The sequence below is a fragment of the Meleagris gallopavo genome, chromosome 1 (genome assembly GCF_905368555.1).
Source record: "Meleagris gallopavo chromosome 1, MGAL_WU_HG_1.1, whole genome shotgun sequence".
In the NCBI taxonomy this organism is placed as follows: domain Eukaryota; kingdom Metazoa; phylum Chordata; class Aves; order Galliformes; family Phasianidae; genus Meleagris; species Meleagris gallopavo.
Genome location: NC_139404.1, coordinates 47,122,287 through 47,143,481, shown reverse-complemented (window position 1 = coordinate 47,143,481; position 21,195 = coordinate 47,122,287). Strand labels below are relative to the sequence as shown.

At 36.0% G+C, this 21,195-nt stretch overlaps 1 protein-coding gene across 6 annotated transcripts in view; it reads right to left on the bottom strand.

Moving 5' to 3' along the window:
• Positions 1–21,195, bottom strand: part of CNOT4 (CCR4-NOT transcription complex subunit 4) — a 65,334-nt gene that overhangs the window by 18,819 nt on the left and 25,320 nt on the right. For 3 of the 6 annotated variants that reach the window (XM_085223966.1, XM_085223963.1, XM_085223995.1), the window contains exons 2-8: positions 20,659–20,896; positions 13,031–13,228; positions 10,443–10,529; positions 9,837–9,938; positions 8,936–9,061; positions 5,200–5,333; positions 1,587–1,742 (exon numbers count right to left, since the gene is read on the bottom strand). In XM_085223966.1, the coding sequence (XP_085080092.1) occupies positions 1,587–1,742; positions 5,200–5,333; positions 8,936–9,061; positions 9,837–9,938; positions 10,443–10,529; positions 13,031–13,228; positions 20,659–20,832 (977 nt within the window). In that variant the 5' untranslated portion in view covers positions 20,833–20,896. The remainder of the gene's footprint in view (positions 1–1,586; positions 1,743–5,199; positions 5,334–8,935; positions 9,062–9,836; positions 9,939–10,442; positions 10,530–13,030; positions 13,229–20,658; positions 20,897–21,195) is intronic. The other 3 variants (XM_085223972.1, XM_085223980.1, XM_085223986.1) reach the window with 3 other exon arrangements.

Sequence of the window (21,195 nt, the reverse complement as noted above, 5' to 3'; positions counted from 1 at the left end):
TGGAAAGCATAACATTGCATAAAGCCACAAAGCAAAGTCCAAAACTCAAGAATCTGCTCCTCCACTCATATTTATTCGTCCCCTCCAAGAATAACTAGTCTAAAGTCAGTAGATTTAATTCTTCTCTATTCTAGAAAAATTGTATAAAAGCTACTCATCAATGAAAACAATTTGGGAGCAAAAGAACGCTGAACTGGTATCTCTGAATTGGTAATTGAAGGTCAAGTATTTACGATCACAAAAGAAAAATCAGAGGAATATTTGCAATCAAGTATTACTCCAGGAAAGACTTACTGGGGTACTTGGTGGTTGAAAACTATTTTTAAAAGTTCTTCCACTTCGAATAAACTCCCTTATTTTATTAATTTCTGAATACCTACAGCACAGAAGTTTGCTGTAGACTTCATTAATCAAATAAAGTTGATTGCAGAGCTCATGTGCCTGGTATATTTTCTCAAAGCCTTTGATAGGGAGTCACAAAATCACAGCTTAGAGCTATGCAACAGGCAACTGTTAATAGCAATACAGACGCAGAAAGACAATGATCATCATACTTGAACCTGCTTAAGAAGCCTTTAATTTTAAGACATGCTTCCAGACCCCAAGAATGAGCATGATTCATTACTGACTGGTCATAATATTTTACTTATATATACTACATTCTCTCCAGAAATTATGATGAAGAAGTTTCATGTTAATACTGAGATGCAACCATAGGATCTGTCCACATCTCAGCTGAATTGGTATTACATCTAAGAAGTAGCACTTACAGCAGCACTCAGTATCACCTCAATACAGGCTTAAAATGAAGATCAGCTGCCTAAACAACAGCACTACTTCTTGAAATATTTAGTATTTACCTTGTTAATTTCCCATTCAACCTTTGAATGGGCCAAAACAATCTGGTCCAGTAAAAAACTGGAACAGTATGATTTTAAGTGCAAGCAACGCTTGCGATAGGAGAAAACAATTCTATGCAAGGGAGGCACCAAAATTAGGCAAAAAAAATACAGGTCAATAATGAAGAAGTTATTGCAGGCAGGTGAATTACTTGCTTTGTACACAGAAGCCTCAGTTGAATGTGCTGTCTTATTGTTCCTGTTACTGATCAAAAAATCATGGAGTCATTACTTCTACAGTAGTGTTTTTGGAACACGTTACAGTGAAGAGATAACAAATAGTCAACCCTAATACTTAAGTTTCCTTCTCTTGAAGGTTTTTCTAGTATTAAATCTCCTGATGTACAGCAACTGACATGTTATATTTGTGGAATGGTTTTGCACAGAATTGAAGGGTTCAGTTTTGGCTGGGACCATGCATGGCTGCAGGCAGCTTTACAAGCTGTTGATGCCCTAATTATGCAGTTCACCTCAGCCCATACCTGTACCGTCACTGGCAATGCAAGAGTTCTCCTGCAGAGTCTGCCAATCAGCCTTTTTGACATGGGCTAAGCCAAGCTTGGCTTTCTGTGTCCTGATCAGGATTTGAATCCAGTTCTCCAACCACAGAGACTGGAGAATAATTCCCTCCACACCAATCAGTGAGAGAGAACAAGCTATCTGAAGTATAAAAGGCAGCACAATTACCCGAAATCTGAGTCTGCACCATCTGGAGTCATGTGTTCTGGGTCTGTGCCATTTTCTAATATAGGAGGCGTTTTCCTGTGTTCCATTGTTAAGCCGTTGGCTGATTTACTTGAACTCTGTAATGATGGCCAGGCATCTTTGTTATTACTGTTGGGTCTGGAAAAAGGCAAGAGTTAAAAAAAAAAAAAAGAAGAAGAAAAAAAAAAAAGAAGAGTTCAAGTTATGAAGAAAGTGTTTTAAAAATTGTAAGCACTGAGGAAATTAATCCTTGCGCCAGATAAACCACAAGTGCAGATTTATCTGGATACTAGAATTTAAATGGTGATGATTAAAAAAAAAATAGAGGGGTAGAGAAGGGAGAAAGAAAACTGGGCAGAACCCTCAGTTTTCTTCACTGAATAGATAACTGCACTGCCAATGCTGGAGTCTGAACATGTTCATTCAGGAAAAAAAAAAGTCCACTGACAGTTTCAAGTATCCAGACCTATGTATACCTCATTTGGAGTTACCGGCTTTATCCTATAAGTATTTTAAGTCATTTAAATCATTAAATAAACCATTTTTAAGAAAAAAACTTCTACATCCCAGGATCTATCAAGCCTGGCTCAGATTAAGTTTATGTTTTATTTCTGCACAAGAGTCCACAGCATTGCTAATGGACCATGAGACTAGTCAGATGAACATTTTTCATTCAAGTTACTGCTCATTTCCCCTCCAGTTTAAAGCTATAATTACTCCTCAAACAAAGACCTATTAAGTTCTATTTCAGAGAGCACATTCAATCTGAAAATTTTAGAAGACTCAAAGCCAAGAGTATCACTGAAAATAGTTATATTTTATACAAATTAAAGTACTCTGGAATATCATCTATAAACAAATGCATTCGAGTACACTGTCATCCAAAAAAACTATAACAACCCAAAGTCTCAATATGAGAGGTTTATCTTTACATTCTCCACTTTTCTTCCCATTAGCTTCAGCTTTTCATTTGTTTCAATTATTATGCTACTTTTAGTGCCCAAGTACTGCAGTTCAACTGCTGTTTTTGTAACTAAAAAGCTATCAAAAAATGTATTTTCTAATGTATGTAATAAAAAAATGTAATTTCTAAATGTTTCTTCCACTGCCCCCTTCATTAATGTTCTTAATATATGGTCCAACACCTACTCTACATATCTGGATCAACTTAATAAGTTGACAGTCAATCTGGAGATTCCCATAGCTGTTCATAGCTGTTTCATTCAGTTAGGACTGGTATTAGTAGCTAACCTCAAATGCCTATTAGCATTTAAAGATTTGCTACTCCACTTGTACCCTTTCTCACATACCTATCCAACATGCATGCAGATGAGACTCTTAACCAATTTACATATCTCATCCTTGCTTTGTACACATTTGAAAGAGAGATAGCAAGTTGATCGGATATTGAGCAATGAAGACAACCTATACGTCCTTGTAGTAATTTAATATTGTCTCAAAATGACCCACTCACAAAGGTGAGTCATAAATCTAGATATAACAAGACTAAATCCATTAATAGACTTCAAATACACTTATGTTCGCTACAACATAGTCACCTCCATATACAACTTGAAAATGTCACAGTAAAAATCAGTTTTGCAACCAAAATGAGAAGTTAACAGCCTTATGTGGCATTTTGTACGTGCTCTTGTTGTTGTTTTTTTCTTTTATGTTCAAAATCATATGCTTCCAAAAGCCTTCTCTAAAAGACCAGTAAGTGCCTAACAAGTGTTTTTTCCTCTTCCAGCAAATGAAAACATTTGTTTCAGTTCTTAGGGGAAAAGTCATTAGGAAAAAAAATTCAGAGTAGGAACTTTGAAATAAGAACAGAATTTTGAAAAAGCATTTCTGCAGAGTTTAAGAAATGCTGTCTTCCCTATTATTATTTATAAATATCCATCTAGTATTCAGAAGCCAACTACTGTTTTTTTCCTAAGTGAAAGAAATCAGCATGCCAGAAACATGACTGACACAGAATTGTCAGAAGCTCTGATAAACGGGCAGATCATATTAGTGAATCAAAACAAAGAAGAACATGACTAGGTACAAAGTTGTAAAGAACAAAACATTTACCAGCTCACAAGCTAAATACTGTACTGATAAGACAGGATTTTAAGAAAACAGTTAAAAATCCCAGCTGCAAGAAGAAACATACTTTGCAACTCACAAGATGGTGCCTAGTCATTAGGAAAGATCAGATTCTGTACGATGATGCTGTTCAGGTAAAAACAGAAATCAACTCCAGATTACTTGTTCCCTTTAGAGAAACATGCCATTTCTTTCCTCAGAAGTGCTAAAAATTTTAGCATTGGTCATGCTCCAATTTATACTTGCTACTCAAAGGCTTAAACTTGCTGCTGTTTAAGATGGAGCATTCTCTCATATCTGGTACCACTTATCTTCATTTGTCTTGCTTGGATCTAATTAGGTGCCAGATTATTATTATTTTATGTTCAAAGTCTGAACTAATCAATGCACAAGCAATGGAGGAAGCAGTACGTTTGCTTTCTTTGCTACACTCTTCCTTTCAAGTCAATACTGAACCAATGCACAAGAAATAAAAAGATGTAACAAATCCTTGAGAAAAGATCAAATTGGAAGCCTGACCACTTGCAGTCAAAGAGTGCATGACACTTCCTGTAGAGGTTCAAGAAGATAATTCCAGCATATCACTTGGTATGCCAATTCTCAGAATTGTATTCTGTGGATTGAAGCTCCACTGACATCATTTTAGATACACAGTGCTACCTTTCTTGCTTCAACTGTTCTGTATTAATGTTACCAGCAGCAAACCATCTGAAAATTCAGTGGATAAATTGGTCCACAACACAAAACACAATCAAGGCCACGGTGCACATGAAGTGCAATTTAAGTTTTACATTTCACCCTACCAGTGTCATTATAAGAATCCTATTATGAGAATCCTACAAAAAGGAGGAGAGGAATTTATTAATAGCTTCTATCTTAAATATAAGATTTGAGCAGATAATTCGTAGGAGGACTGACAACCTTAGACTTTCATTCACATTTGTATGACTGTGCTCATATCAGAAATCTTTTCATAACTTAATGAATAAAAACCTACTGCAACAGAACAAAACAGCAGTAAGTGCTATTTTGTGATTAAAACAATGAAAATAATTCTCGTGAACTTCAGATTCCTAGGTTTTTATACTTAAAACAAGAACTGCGCTCAAAGTCATGCTACGAAGACAAACTAAGAAAAGCATATCAAGACACTAGGCTGTCTGTTGTACAACTAGACTGCATTCATATATCAAACACTTTACCAAGAAAGTTAACATCTGTTGTTTAATTACTACAATATATATTTATGAAAATATGAAAGATCTTTAAGAATAAGAAAGCCTCACTTGGAAATACTGATCCAAAAGCACACTTGATAGAAATGAGTATTAGAACAAAGCATTGCACAGGCCTCTAACTTCAGAGAGAGGAACGTTACCTAAATTTTTCACATAATGCACACTGAAAAGAGCGGGCTATTTAAGGAATGTAAGAGGAACAAGAATGTCTTCTGTGGAGTAACTGGTAACAAAACATTGCCAAGTAGTGCAGCATCAGTACTTACGCATCGTACCTCTGCAGTGCTGTCACTTTGTTCTTGTTCTTGTCAACTGTACCCGTAGATAACTGAAGAAAGTTGGGGTTTAGTTTGTATAGTTCTTGCAGTAGTTTCTGTTCATATTCTTGGTGCTTACCCGCCTACAAGGCAAGAGGAACGTGCAATGAATGAACACTAATTTCACATATTTATATACATCCCAAAACTTAGTAATTGAGCTGTATCAGCTTAAGAGGTCACCATGACAGACTCAAAAAGTGTTTCTTTACCTCAGTACTGACATGATGCCAGCAAATCTAAAGCTTGCCTAGAAATAACTCAGATGAATTTAGCCAGTTTTTTTTTTTATATATACACATACACATATACATACACACACACACTTTTTTTTTTTGCTTCTAAGGCAGAAAAATAGTTGCAATCTTGTTAAAACTTACTCTTCCATTCTGATAACAAGCTTCACTATATAAACTCAACATCATAAATAGCTTAATCTCAAAGATTACAGTCTGCATTCTACATATTGACTATACCAATCTTATCAGAAGACAGAGTGAGCAAAATCAAAGCTTGTTTCCAGTCAGAAGTTCCCCTACATAAGCCATTCTATACAGGCTTAATAAAAAAAAAAAACAAACACACTGAGGTGATACAAATGTTACCTAACATGTGACAAGGAGCATGCAAGCAGTAAATGAAAAATCATTCCGCCTAGTAATTGAAGAATTTAATTATTTTAACTGAAATAATTGAGAACATTTTCTTGCTTTCAGAAATTGAGGACTGATCCCATGTCAGAATGCTAAGCCTGGCGAGTGAGAGTATTTTTCAGTACAGCTTATCTATAATATTGTGCTAAAATACTTAAATACTATTTGCAAGTTAAGTATTTTAATAATTTGAATCAATATGCAAAATTGAACAGTTAAGTCAATAGCTCTTATCTACAGGCTTCAGATATCAAGAGATGTCCTTCAGCAAGAGAGTAAGTGTCAAGATTAAGACCTTTTGAATCTTAAGTCTCAAAACAAGAGTTACCTACGGAATCCTCAAAATGGATTTGAAGGCTCTCAAACTACATGTACAATCAAAAAAAAATCAACCTGTACATTACTTAATCCATTCTTTTATAAAAGTTTTGTTGGGATATGAATGGAAGTGAGAGTACTGGCAATATGGACATTGTCCTAGAGAAACACTATAGCTTACAAAAATGCTATTCCTTTTTCTCTGCCTCCAAAAATTAAGCAGGGAAATTTACATTTTAAACAAGATTCAAAACAACAAAAATCCCACACACAAAACCTAACAAAACAGAAAGAAAATCCACATGCTAAATAGCTAACTTTAACTTGTCTTTATGGGTGCTACTAGAAAGGCAATTCCATTCCCCATTTCAACTAAATCCTCCAAATCAGTCAAACATTACTTAATATCTCAATGTTTTTGGTACTCTATTTGGTTCTCTATTACAGATTGATTTTGAACATGTCTAAGATACACTACAAAAATTCCCAAAAGGTCATTGAAACACCTCATGCATGCATTCTTACCCATCTTTGTACTCATCTACACCCAAGCTACTATCTACAGTAAAGTAAGGATTTACTCTTAGAATGTGATTCATTTAAATATAATTTTTTTTTGATCCACTATACCCTAGAAATGCTTCTTTGGTCACCTGCTAAGAATACAATCTGTTACTACTCAGATGCATAGACCTACACTGTAAACGTTGAACAGCTGAGCAAGGAGAACCATTCACTGAGATCTCAGATTAACAGTTCAGTTGCAAGAGACTGAATTCTATCGCCAGTAATGTCAGGCCAGCCCTAAGCTCACTTGCTCATTACGTAAATGAAAGAAAGAATCAAGATTAAAATCCTACATAGAGGCTTCCAATAATGTTTTATTTATATGAACTAATGCAGAGGCCAAAACTATCATCTCTAACCCATCTAACCTAAATTGCCAAATTCACATTCAGAGACTTCCTGGAGTTCTACCAGTTCTTTTCAGTTCATCACAGTATTTAATTTTTTTTATTATTATTTTTATTTTTATTTTTTTACAATTCTAGAACACAGCATATTCTTAGGTGACGATACCAAACTTCTTTGGGTAGTAAAATGCCACGTTGATAATATGGAACTCCAGAAGAAATCCACTATGCCAACAAACAGGCCAAAGAGTGCCAAAGATTCACCATGGAGACACGCCAGGTAGCACACTTGGGGAAAGTTCATCCAAAACTACACTTACATAGTATTGGCCCCTGAACTGGCCTTTAAAACCCAGAGATACTGAAAACACCGTCAATAGATTTGAAATCTCTAGCTCATTACACACTCATAATCAACCAGATCTGTGCTAGGCATCATAAGGAAAGATTCTGATGGAGGATCACAACATTTAGCTTTGCAGCCTTTGCATCATGAACATAATGCATCCAGTCTCTGCATCTCAACTACGACTCTTCTATAACTATAACTAACTATACAGAGAGTATAGAGAAGAACAATAAAAATTACCACTGAAAGGGAGAAACTGCTTTACCAATGTTTAGATGACCAGTTTAACACCACTAAAAAAAAAAGTATTACTTTACAAAATAGATAGTGAAATTTTGGGACAAAGAGCTGTGGACATGATGGTATATGCAGGTTCAAAACAGATTAAATAAATTCACGACTGACAGCTCTATAAGAATCTAAAGAGTCTGTACACATGAGTGCATGTTTCTGTCTACTAACAGATGTAAGTGGTGGTAGAAATTCAGAAAAATTAACAGAGGAAGTTGCCTGGTTTGCAAGTTCTAGAAGCCTAGTTCTTATTCCTAATCACCTGAAAAGATATATAGAGCAAGAACTATTCATCTGTACAAGCAGGATATATTTTCTTGAATTAAAAATAAAATTTAAATTCTCAGAAATAATTACTATTTAAAAAAATTGTTTAATATATATTCTTCCTTATTCTCTGCCTTAAATCAGTGTAGCACGCAACAACCACCTGTACACTAATGCTAACACAGTGTTGACCATCTGCTTCATGGACAGACCATACGTAAAAACTACAACACGGATGCATACTTAAGGTTGAATTTAAAATCTGTATCATAGCTCACACAGAGAGACAAACTCAAAAGACTTCAGAACATACCACTATTGAGAAATTAAGGCTATCCATTTACTTGCTTCTCTGCTTTAGATAAGCATTTCTTTGTCAATGTTGCCATAAAAAAAAACCACACGCGCTCTATTTTAGTTACCTTCAATGCTGTATGTTCAAATGGTTTTTATACCCTTCACAGGCTAACAGATGTAACACAATCCAGGTAATAGTCACATCACAACACAATAGTTAAGCCATGGTAACTGACCAAATACACAAAACCTATGCATGTATTAACCTCTTTCACAGAAATTTAAAATAACCTTACTTAACACTGATATGAAGAAAGAGCAAGCAGTAAACTCCATGTTATTTGAATTACGAATAGTTTATCTCAACCTTCCTCTCACCAATATTAAGTGAACTCAGCATTTAAAGGTAGCATGCAACACAGAATATAACTATTCACTACCAATAACTAATTGGTAAAGCATCTAAACATCATTTCTAACTCGGAACTCAATTCTATAACATTCTGCAGAACACTATATTATACAAAAACTGGACTAAATTAAATGCAAGAAAATACATGTGCCACATTTCATGCATTTCCTTTCATTATATTTACCTGCATTTCTTCTTTTGTGAAACTGGCTGCTTCATCTCCTAGCTCGTGTAGATACATACAGTCTGGCTTTGGACACTGCATATTTTTTAGAAAATAACTGCAGTATTTTGTTGTACCTAGTGATGCCTTAAGAAAGAGAAATCATTAGATAAATTAAGTACCAGAAGTTGAGGATACCATTAACAGTAGAAGAAAGAAATCCTGTATTTACAAAAAGTTTCTTTTCAAAATTTCAACACACTGTGTTTGTGATGCAGATAGACTAAGAAATCCATCTGCAAGAAATTCACATGCTCAAGCATTAGACTGTTAGAATGTACTTCCATTTTCCTCTAAATAAATCTCAAAATAGCAGTCTCAGTAAATATCTGCATTCGTAAGAAGCTAAATTGAGGAAGTAGTTAGGAATTTGCATTGCATTCAACTGGTTAATATTTTATAACAGGATCAGGAAATGAAAGTTAACCAAAATTTTCTGTAGACACTAATTTGGCCAAGTTACCCTCTATATCCATTTACACAGATACCAAGAGGAAAAAATCCTACACTTCCACAGAACTTTTGAGAGGCTTTTCTTTTTTTCAGACTACTTAAAATCATGTGATATCACAGCATGGATTTTAAGATGACTGTGCACACACCTTCACATTCCCACTGATTCTACGTGCAATATAAAGCAACTAAGTTCAGTAGGAAAAAAATAAATGCAAGTCTAAATAAGGAGTTTTTATGAAAATACAAAGCAACAAAGACAAACAAGAGTAGCCTTGATGACACAGTAAACTTTATACAGATAGCATGGTTCAAGAATGCAAGCCCATCCATACAAATAACGTTTTACAGGAAGTGATGATTTTAATGTAATAGCAAATAATGCATGAAAATGTAGAAATATTACTACCTTAAGTGTTCTGCCGTCTACCACCACATTATTGACACACTGTATGGCTCTGAGAGCATCTTCTGACCGGATGTAAGTTACATATGCACTGGCACTTGGACCCTAGAAAGAAAACAGGTCACATTTTTTTCTTCCTCGTCAAACAGACCTGAACATTAAGTTGATCTTACAACAGCTCACTACAAAAATTGGTATATTCAAGGCCATACATTTTTGAAAATAAAAGTGACAAAAATGAGGGAAATAGAAATTTAGATGTGATGCATAAATAATAAACAACAGAATAAACATCAAAACATTTCTTAAAGTTACAAAAATACTTAGCAGAAGTGGTGTTTTGACCCCCAAATGGAGAATAGTGAATTAATGTGTTTCTGCTGCTTTGAAGGTTTTCATCCTATCTACCAATTTTTAATCTTTCTAATTATTCTGCATCTTGCAACTGAACTTTCAGACTGTTTGCACAGTAACTTATTCTATAACACTGTATTTTTTCCTTTTATTACTTTAACCTATTACCTAGTCAGAAATAGATCTCTACATTCACTCTGCACAAACGTATTTTCTCCAGAGGAATACAAATGACAAGAGTCTCTACAAACTTACCTGTGAGCCTGCATATGATGTGCTGTTATTAATTACAACTTTATGTATTTTACCAAACTTCCCAAAATATTCTGGTCTTTTCAAAACCTACAAAAAGAAAAAGAAGTTAAAGTGCTATACTATTTATCAATAGTCTGCGTATCTGTGCAACTAGGAGCAGTACAGATGTGCTTTTTGTTAAAGTGGAAGAGAGCAAGTAGATGGAGTTTTGCTTCCAATAAGAGTCATAGTTATGGACAACACAGAGTGCACTGTTATAAAGCAAAGAACTTAAAGGAAGGATATTACGTTTTATCTTCTTCTGTTTTTTATTTTATTTTTAAATCCAGAGTATTCAAACCCTACTCTGGTGATGCGCATCTTGCTCTCCCTATTTTATAATCTGAGGAAAAATTCAAAATAATATTCACTTCAATCTTAAAATAATCACCTTGAATTTGCATTCAAACATATTAACTGCCAGGAACAAAATTCTGAATTCTGACTCATTTGCTCTACTCCAAAGAGAAAAAGTAAACCAATTAAAGTAGCCTTTTTGAAAACTAGACTAAGTATACAAAGACAGTATACAAGGGTTGCTCCAAAAGTAATGCCTCCTATTATTTTTTGTGTTGGCCCACAATGTCAGAGGCAGATGGTGGTGGTACGGCAACAGAGGTCAGACCTTCCCACCAACAGGCCATTACATTTTGTTGCCGTGCCACAGATGGCAGCAGAGAGGAGTCTGACAGAACAGTGCTTGATGTGGAAGCATCTGTGAATCAAAGGAGTAGAATTGAATTCTTTCATGAGAAACAAATTGCATTCATTGACATTCATTGATGCTTGGTGAATGCTTATGGAGACTACACAGTGAATGTGAGTGGTGGGTGGTGTGTTTCAGCAGTGGCAACAATGACTTGGAAGACAAGCCAGATTCCAGACAGCCACACATAGCCATCACACCACAACATGAAGAGTGTCTCCATCAGTTCATCCATGTGCATCAGTTGTAAGTGGTGACTATGTTGAAAAATACTGTTTTGTAGCTGAGATTTTTTTCGATCAAGTAGTGTTATTGTACTCTTTGTATCTGTTGTAGTTTCCACGGAAATAAATAGGAAACTTTACTTTTAGAGGAGGAGACTCAGTCCTGGAAGAATTTCTTGAAGCATCTTATAGATTACATTCTTGATAATACAAGGCAGAATGGCCATCACAATTTACATGGGAGTGGACTCACCTGTACTCCCATTATGATGACCTACAGACCTATCTTCAGAAGCAGTAAATAGCAGCCAGTCTCCCCTTCCAACTCACATCTATTTGTATAGGAGTCAAAACTTTAAAGTAGATATGTATAATACTTTTTTTTTTAGCCTCTTTCTTTCAAGCTGGGTTTCGTGGAAAACATGTCACTAGGTGCTGCAACATTCAGTACATACTCATTATCAGCTGGTATGTCAGTGAAAATACTGACCACTACAAAATCTAATAAACCCTATCACTTACTACACCAAAAAGCTAGTGTGAATCTGCCAAGGGTTAAAAACAAGTTTGTACACTATTTTCTAACTCCGAAATCTACTATCCTGGATAGAAGAAAATTTAATACATCTTTTAATCATAATAGCACTAAGCCAATGTCAACAGTGGTTTGCAAGTGCAAATAACTGGTTCCTGTGTTATTATCAAAATCACAGTGGTTTAAGAGGTATTTCTCTTCCCTTCGTATCTTTTTCTCCCTTCCACTATAAGCAGCTTTCTACTTGCTCTTCTCCAGTCTACCAAAACATAACATGTTCTCAGTCTCCTCACTTACACTGAGATTACTCCAGACAGTTTAGTCTGATCAGGTGAATACAAGTTGGCACAGTAGTTTCAAAGACATCTTATCCTGTAATAGACTATTTTCAAATTCTAAGTTTAAGCTAGTTTTGATGACAGAGTAACAATCCTCTTTTCTGGGTCCTCCTCTTACTAATTTTTTCTTCAAATGACATGATCCTTACGTTCCTTCTAGGCATGCCTTAGCTGTTGGCTTTTTTCTTCTGTACTTAATAGTCTTGTCCTACCCTTATATTTATTTTTTATAATCTGACCTAGCTCCCATTTTAGAATAGGTTGTGCATGACAGAGCTGTGTACTGCCAGCAGATCCAGCATAATAAAACGAATAACAAAAAAAAATCCTTAAGCTCATTTTCACTTAACAGGTTCTTTGTATTCCTTAAAAAGAGCAATTTCCTTAAAAAAAATAAAGCATCCGTATTCTCAAAAGCAGAAGACACAAATCACTTGTGAATTTATTCTCACAGAACTCTTTGAGCTCAAACATACCCTAAAAGATCATCCGGTCCCCGTTCACTGCAGGGGAGCTGGACATCTACAATTAGATCAGGCTGCTCGAAATCTGTTTAAGTTTGACCTTGAATATTCTGGAGTAGGAAGCTCAGTAGTTGCCTTAAGCAGGCCTCAGTCAGCATCAAGGAGCCTTTTGAAAGTTCTTTATTTAGTATCCAATAGACACAGACAAGAGTGCACAAGAATTCTCCCAGTAGTTTCTTGATAGCAAATTAAGAGCAAGATCAACAGATATTAAGTGGTTACCTCTGGGTCTGCTAGGCGCTGAGATAACCCTACCACGAAGACAAGATTCTTCTGTACAACCCGTACACTGGCCAAATGTTTGCGATTCTCTGATATCTTCTGTTTCCTCTCATTTTGTTTCTGTTTCTTTTCATTTTTTATCCTTTGCAGCTCTTCCTGGGAGAGTGGTTTGTACACTGCTGGATCTTCTGGATATGGCTAGATACAACAGATACAATTAAAAATAACCCATATAGGAGACAACATATTTGAAAGTCATTAATCCTGACATTCTGACACATACATTTCATTCCACCATCGGACCGTTCTGATTGTTATGCCCAACCATGAAAGTAGCATATTAAGTAAATATTGCAAATTTTCAGAAAGTACACTTATTTATGGGCATGGTACTGATGAAAGCAAGAGCCACATTCTAACTGAGCTGCCTAGTCAATCTGGCAACATTAAAAGCAGCTGCAACATGACAGCCAACACATCCCATTAAGATTTCACTAACATTGCATAGTAACTAGAGTGAAAGTATTCTGCACATACAAATCATATTTAGTTGTCTGATGCACTCAAATCTGTATTAACAAACTTGAAGACTACAAGATAAGAAATTGAAGTATAAACATAATTTCAGTGACCCAAGACAACAGCAACACCATTACATGACTCCATCTTTACATATTACCTTCTCTGAGCAAAAAGACAGGTTTCAAAACAGTTAACTGCATACTGATTTGATAGCTTTTTTGCCATGCTTATTCATCAGTTTGAAACTTGGACTTTGTCTTCCCTGGACAAAGGTGCATTTCAAACCTTAAGATTATAATCTATAGACGACTTCTCAAACAGCTAGATTATAATTTCAAAGTTAACGACCAAAAAAGAGAAAGGTCTTTGATATTACCTAGAAAGACTGCTGTATTCATGTAGAGTGTGCATCTATTGCTATAAAGGCAGTATTTTAGCCCAGTCATTTAGACTACAGTGCAGTCTTCTGTCCCAGACTACTACCCCAAGCCACCCATATTCCTTACTTGTCCCACTTATGAAGTTATATTTCATACTTAATGTACAAAGCAATGCTAAGGCGCAAAACAACGCTAAGGCGCAAAAGCAGGTGTATAGAACAAACTTCCAAGTGTTTCTAACACTGAAGAAGTAATCAAAAAAGAAGAGTAGTACAGGATGTGTGTTCAGGTAAAGATTTGAGGCAAAGAACTTAAGCAGAGCAGTATGCTGAGCCAAGCGCTTAGCCTGCACTACAATAACCAAAGATTCCAATCTCCAACAAAAAATGTGCTAACTTACCTAACTGCGCTCCACTAATACTAGAATACAAAACACTGTCATACTATATGACCTACAGTGGCACATGAAAATAAGGTTTGGCTTAAACACATGTATTCTGATACTGAAAGAGCCACTCAGAAAATTCTTAGAACTGATAGTCTTCTGAGTACATCTCCAAACAAAACAAAGATCCACTTTCAAGTTTAGTAAGTCACAACTCTAGCATCTGAAGTGCACTATACTTGAGACAACATCTGAAAACACACTGTGGCCAACTTCAGTAGATGGTATTGCAAGTTTAAACATCAAGTTCTCTAGAACCTGTTTTTAATATCACAAAGGAATTTAAACTTGTACGATATCTAGTATTAATCAGAAGTACACACTTCAGTGCTTTGCATGAAAACATCATAAGGACTCCCATTATCCTTTAAGAACAATGCTTAAGATTGTACTGCTCTTCAAATTTATTCCATTCATAAGTAATGCTGAAAACTTAATGCAGATTTCACTTACTGAACATTTAGTGATCATATGACAATGAGTAAGGACCTATCTTAGTAATGTCATTTGAAACTAGCTATAGTCATGATTTTCTTGAGTTTTAACATTTACATATATATATATATATATATAGATATAGAATAATCCTATAGTATGCTTCACTTAAAGAACTTCTCAAAGTCTCAGAATAAAGGAGATATTGGTTTGTTCTGGGGAAGAGAAAGAGTGCTCAAAGAGATACAATTCAGTTACGATGATCAAGTTCAGATCAGGAATAGAAACAAGTGCACCAGTACAAGATGGAGTTCTGAAAATAAAATGGCTTGCCCTACAGTGAACAGTGTGGTATCATCTTGACAAATCAGATTTTTACAGATTAACTTCTTCCTCAAATCTCATACTAAACAAGGCAGGACTTACAAATATAATGCTGTCTGGTACTGTGCCTTCAGTAGGTTCTGTAAGACCCCCAAAGACCCAAGAAAAACACAGCAAATAGTGCCAGAGTCCACTGACTACTTTCTTGCCAGAGACAGTAGTATTATGAGCATATCTCCAAACGAGAAGCATGGAGACAGTACATCCCTTCTCTGTACAGCAAACTGTTACCGGAAGTCCTCAACACAGGTCTGCAAACCTCCTGCATGTCTCAAGCATATGCTCAGGAGAGCATTTGTCCGTAATAAAAACAGTGCTTTGTATTTGTATGGGAGAGCATAGGAATTGCTGGGAGACGTGCAACTAAACAGCAGTGACTTCAAAATCAGAAAGTAGAAATGTCTTCTCAGCAGGTAGTACAAAATCACCAGAATGAGGATTTCAATCATTTGTAAGTAGCAGCAGTTTGCCACCATAGATAACCTGTCTGAGCAACAGATGATTAAGAGTTCTCACTAGACAGTGTGGTGCTGTATTGTACATGAAATGTTTCATATGTATCCTTATCACTTCTGTGACATTTAACACTTTTAAGGAACACAAACAGTTGGACATCTTGACTTGCAGGACCCGTAAATGAGTCTATGCACCTCTGGACTCAAGAGTGAATCAGAAACCCAAATCTAAGTGATAGATGACATAAAATGTGCAGAATGATGAGAGTTGAGTAATTTTATGCATTTAAGGACAAGCAAGCATAGCACCACCAGCATTTGAGAAGATCATTCTAAAAATTTTAAGTCCTAAGAATTCTGCAACTATAAATAATGACATAAACTCAGTCTACAAATAGGACAATAAATGATTTCATCTTCAGAGCGACTGCTTCTGAGAGTAAAGTTCATGAACTCAGGGGACAGTTCAATTACAGGCAGAATATAAACTGCAAATGCTGATGGGAAATAGCTCTGAAAGCCAAGCAAAGTGAACTGACAGTGAGGGTAATCTCACAATATCATTTCACCTGCCTTCTACTCTGTCCAACTCTACTAAACCAAAGGAGGACCATAGGTCCCCACAAGCTATCAGCCAGTAGAAGTGGCTATGCTACTAGATATGCCTAAAAAAAACAAATCAGCCTAAGTGAAGTACAAATCTATTTCTGTTTTGCATGGCATAAAACGAGGGGCTAGACGTTCCTAATGGCAAAGATGGTAGTTGTTTAACTTACTATCACTGATTCCTTAGATGGTAGAGAATTTTAGATCCAAACAAAGTAGCTACCTCAAATGTTATCAGCACTCATACACCTTCAGGACATTAAGAGATGTCAACATCGCTGATTTACTACCTAAATTTGACATCCTTCTCTTGAATTATACAAAAGCTCTTCAGCAAAACCAGTGAAAACCATCTGGACAAGATCTGCCAAGATGGATAATGACCCGACTGTTTATACTATCTACAAGTTGCTGGTAGACCTACAAGAACTTCAAAAGTTCAAATTTCTCTTCTGAAGTCTCATTTCTTTTAGCAGAGATGGCCCTTGATGAATTCTTAGTCTTCCTCACTAAGTTTGTCTCGTCTTTTTTTTTTTTTTTTTTTTTTTTTTTTTCTTTCTTTCTTTCAGACTTTTTCCCCCCACATTTTGCCATCTGTTGAAAGCTGAGCTGGTATTTATCAAGCATTTTGAGTCTGTCATTTCCCAGATGGGTCACATTCCTTCCACACAACGGATGTACCAGTATTTCCCAGTTGCTGCCTTGCTAGGAATCAGGTTCTGAAATGAGAAATACAGAGAAAGTCAATAAGATTTATGTATCGTATACATCATACTAGTTATATCAAACAAGTAGTAGAATTCCTAAATATCAACTACTGCACTGAACTACTCAGTTATGGCACTAGCAGCATAAGAAGAAAGGATGTTTGAAGACTGTGGTGCTTTTACAGAGGCAAGAACAGAAAAAAGACAAGAACATGACCAACAAACTCTAATGTTTTACACATAATTGTGTAAGCTTAATATTAATCTCCATCTCCAATACAATGTACCAGGAGGAATAAGGTTTGTTCTCCAGTTCCTTGACATAGCAAGATACAAGAATAGCAGCATATCAAATTATACTTTTTGGTGGAAGTGCAAAGCAATTAAGAAAAGTAGAAAAAGTCATGCTTTTTGATTGATTGTGGGGTTTTTTTTTTTTGAGCTCTTGAGTGACATTTTAAAATTGCAATAGCTGACACTAAGGTTTCTGTGCTATGCTCTATAAAGCAACCTAAGTCACCAAAAATTACAGACATTCATACAAAGAGTACTTAAACCACTGAATTTTAAGGAAAAAAAAAAATCAAAGAAAAATCACTGGTGCTACAACTGAAACTAGCGAGTTTGCTGACTTGTAAAGTACAGCATATTTTCATTTTAATTTGATCAGTTAGTGTCTGTTTCACTCACAGTTAAGAAACCAAATGACTGAAAAAAAAAACCCCAACAAAATGCTTGCTTAGCATCTTACAATTGACTAGACCTACAATTCTGAAAGGCATCAAGAACAGGTCAGTTCTGTTTTTCTTCCTTTTTTTTTTTTTCCCCCTCTAAAGGAAGAACTTCTAGCTAATGAATTAAGCAGAAACAATTTGTAAGTTTATTTCAAAAGCCATTAAAGCTTACAATGCCTTTGCTATGTTAAGATTAACGAACATTAAGATCAGTACTCAAGTTTAAGTCATACTTTCTTATTCTCACAAGCCAAGCAAATGCATGTCTACTACTACTACTAACAGGAAAAAACTTAATACATACTAACTCAATTGGCTGCAAACACATGAATATTTTCTGTGCATGTGTATGTTAAGCTAACTAACAGTTGAAGTATGTAGAGGTATCTTCTCCTTGGTGGAAAGTAATGCAAGCTAACATCTTTTTGGTTAGAAGCTAGTTAGAAAAACTTAGGAAAATAATATATATGCACTATGCAGTCCAAGCCTTTCAAAGATGTGGTACAGACACCACTGTAAGAGCAGAGCCAATAGAGTTTATCACAGACTCATTTCAAGATCTTCCCAATCTTTTCATACAAAATCCCTAACTAGGGAACTTCACTGCCACTCTCCACAGACTGACAGACAAACAGCTGGAGAACATTAATTGCCACTAAACACCTCTGGCATTAAGAGCAGTTTTCCTATTAACTGTGCATGACATTTGTATGCTTTAACATATGAGGCCTTGCTTTAACATATGTACTTTCACAGTTCCATTTTGCAGTAAGAATCCTGCACTGACATGTGCATTATTAACAAGGGGTAACTGTTGAGAGCACAGTACCTACTGTAACCTCCCTACAATGAAAGCATTTGCAAAAATTTTACTGCTTTGCCATTTTCTTCTGCACTTCAGCATTAAGTGATTGTAGCCAATGCACAGCACAATTGACAAAGAATAGAAAACTGCTTAGATCTTTCCCCAGGAACCTAACTATACACAGATGGGAAATACATAAACATACTGCATGCAAAAACACACACCTGCTGCAGAAGGTTCAGTACACTTCACAAGGTGGTTTCTTCAAGCTTCTTTGCTGCTGCCATCAACTGTATAGCTCCAAATGGTTTATTCCAAGCATCTCAACAGGGTCTCTGAACCACAGTGTCCAACTGTACCACAAAAAGGTGTATACTCCAGCATCCTCTATGCTTTTACAATCCAACAATCCAATGAAATAGCTGCAACACTCCTTATGAGCATCTTGCAGTCCACAAATGAAGAAAACATCAAGAATATAATCCACATCCTTTGTAAAAGAAGTCTCCTTCCTCTCCTAGAATGATGTGCTTCATTTCTTCTGACTGCAGAGTTCATTTTATCTTTTCTTCCAGAACCTCTCCTTTTTCCAAGCAAATTGTATTCCAACTCAGTACAATATTTGCATAACCAATCATAAGGCAGATTATTCCACATGAGAAAGTTCAGCCTTGGCAATATCCATATTTCAAAGAATCCCAGAGGCACTGAGCAGCATGCTGATTGTGTGATTTCTCAGATATAATCCCCAAACTTCCAATAACGAATGATCAGAAACAAATCAAATAGTTGTTGGCAAAAAAGTAGCATAATATATCCAAATACATGAAGCAACTTACACAGACGAGGAAATTCCAAAAAGATGTCATTTGTACCACGAGATCTTGTGTTTGTAGAGATTTGCTTGTACTACGAGAAGTACTATACAGCACAGTGCCTGTTGTAGATGACACGTGGAAACCAAGCTTGCCGATAACAGGCAGACCTTCCTTGTAGAATCCATAGAACAAATACTGCACAAACTTGCTGCAATATGTTAGCAGTGTTAATCTGCAATAGCCTTGGAGCTTGCAGAAGCATCTGAAGACAGACTAGCAGGGAGAGCTCTAGCATAGCCAAAGCCCAAAAGAGCAGCAAGAAAATATGATTGGAAGTGCTTATATAAAGCTGTGGCAGTGAAATCAAGATCGTGAACTCAGGTAAGATTACTCAGGGTCTGAGAAGGGAGCTGTAATGTGAGACAGGAAGCCAAAGGCATAACTGAGGGTAGGAACACAATTAAATAGCAGAAGAAAGAGTGAATATAAGTAGCTGCAATTACAAAAAAAGAGGAAGGCCAGGCAAGAAAGTTATAATCAAGGAATATAATTAGAATTAAAGATAAGATACTGAGAAGTTATTTTATAGTAGACATTGATGATAAGGAATTAACAAGGTTATACAAAACACTATGAGAAGGAGAAAAATAGTTCAAAGAGAAAGTGGGCAACTTAATGAAGCTGAAGTTTATAATTGTGGCCAACCACAATAATAGCCACTTTAGTTAAGAGATAGGAAAAAAAGTGAGACCCTCAAAATACTACCTTTAAGCATTTGGCAACAAGATCAGAATACTAGGCAAATAGACTTAGCCTAGATTTTGAAAAGCTATAAAATTTAATACCATTTCCAAAGGTTTACATGTTTAGTGTCCAGAAAAAATAGATTAATAGATTTTGCCACAAACAAAACAAAGCAGGTGCTTTACAAGCTTGCCTCAGACAGCTCTGCTACTTCAGCTGAACCTTGGCTCTCAGAAAATCCCTACTGCTGGAATCCTCACTGTCTTTCCTGATAGAAACTCTGGCAATGCATGAGCACTCCAAATCACAGGATTTTTTTTTTTTTTTTTTGCAGTTCTCCCAGCATCAGCATGCCTTGGTTCTGATCCACAGCTTCCCCTACTAATCCAGTTCCGAATTTAACAAATCAAGACTAGCAGTTGCACAACAGATTTGATACATGTGGACAAAATCTCAAAGATCCAACACCTCACCTTTGAATTACGCCACTACTAGAAGAATGTTTCCCAGAAGGAAAAGGATGTCTTTGGTATCATCAGAAGGCAAAAGCCTTGTGCTATGAGCAAGACAAGCCGCTGATCCAGGATATTTACCTTTCTGCAAGCAGGACAAAGTCCATTCTCATCAGTGCGGATACGATGCCAACAGAAACGACAGATTTGGTAGCCACAGGTGCAAGGAAAGAAGTTGATGTCATCAATCTCCAGAGGCTCCATGCAAAGGGGGCATTCCACAGGGTCTTCCTTAGCATCAGGGCTGCGAGACATCTTTGTGTTCGCAGAGCAGCAAAAGTTTATAATAACTTAATAAAGAAGGTCAGCACTTGAGGGGCTGCAAGAAAAAAAAAAAAAACACACAAAAGAAAGTAATTGGTACTTGTCACAACCTTTTTATAGTCCCATTTTATATTTTACTTCACCACCCTTTCCTTCTCCCCACAATTATCTGCAAACACACAAGCTACTAGTTAATAACCAGAGTTTGAGTCTGTCTTCCTACTTATGAGTCACACAGATAATGTGAAAGATGCTATTGATGATGTTTCTCCCTACCTGGATATGTAAGCTCTTATTTGACAATTTATTAGCCTATTTGTATTTCAAGTTGTACAGCTGCAAGGAAATGCTTAG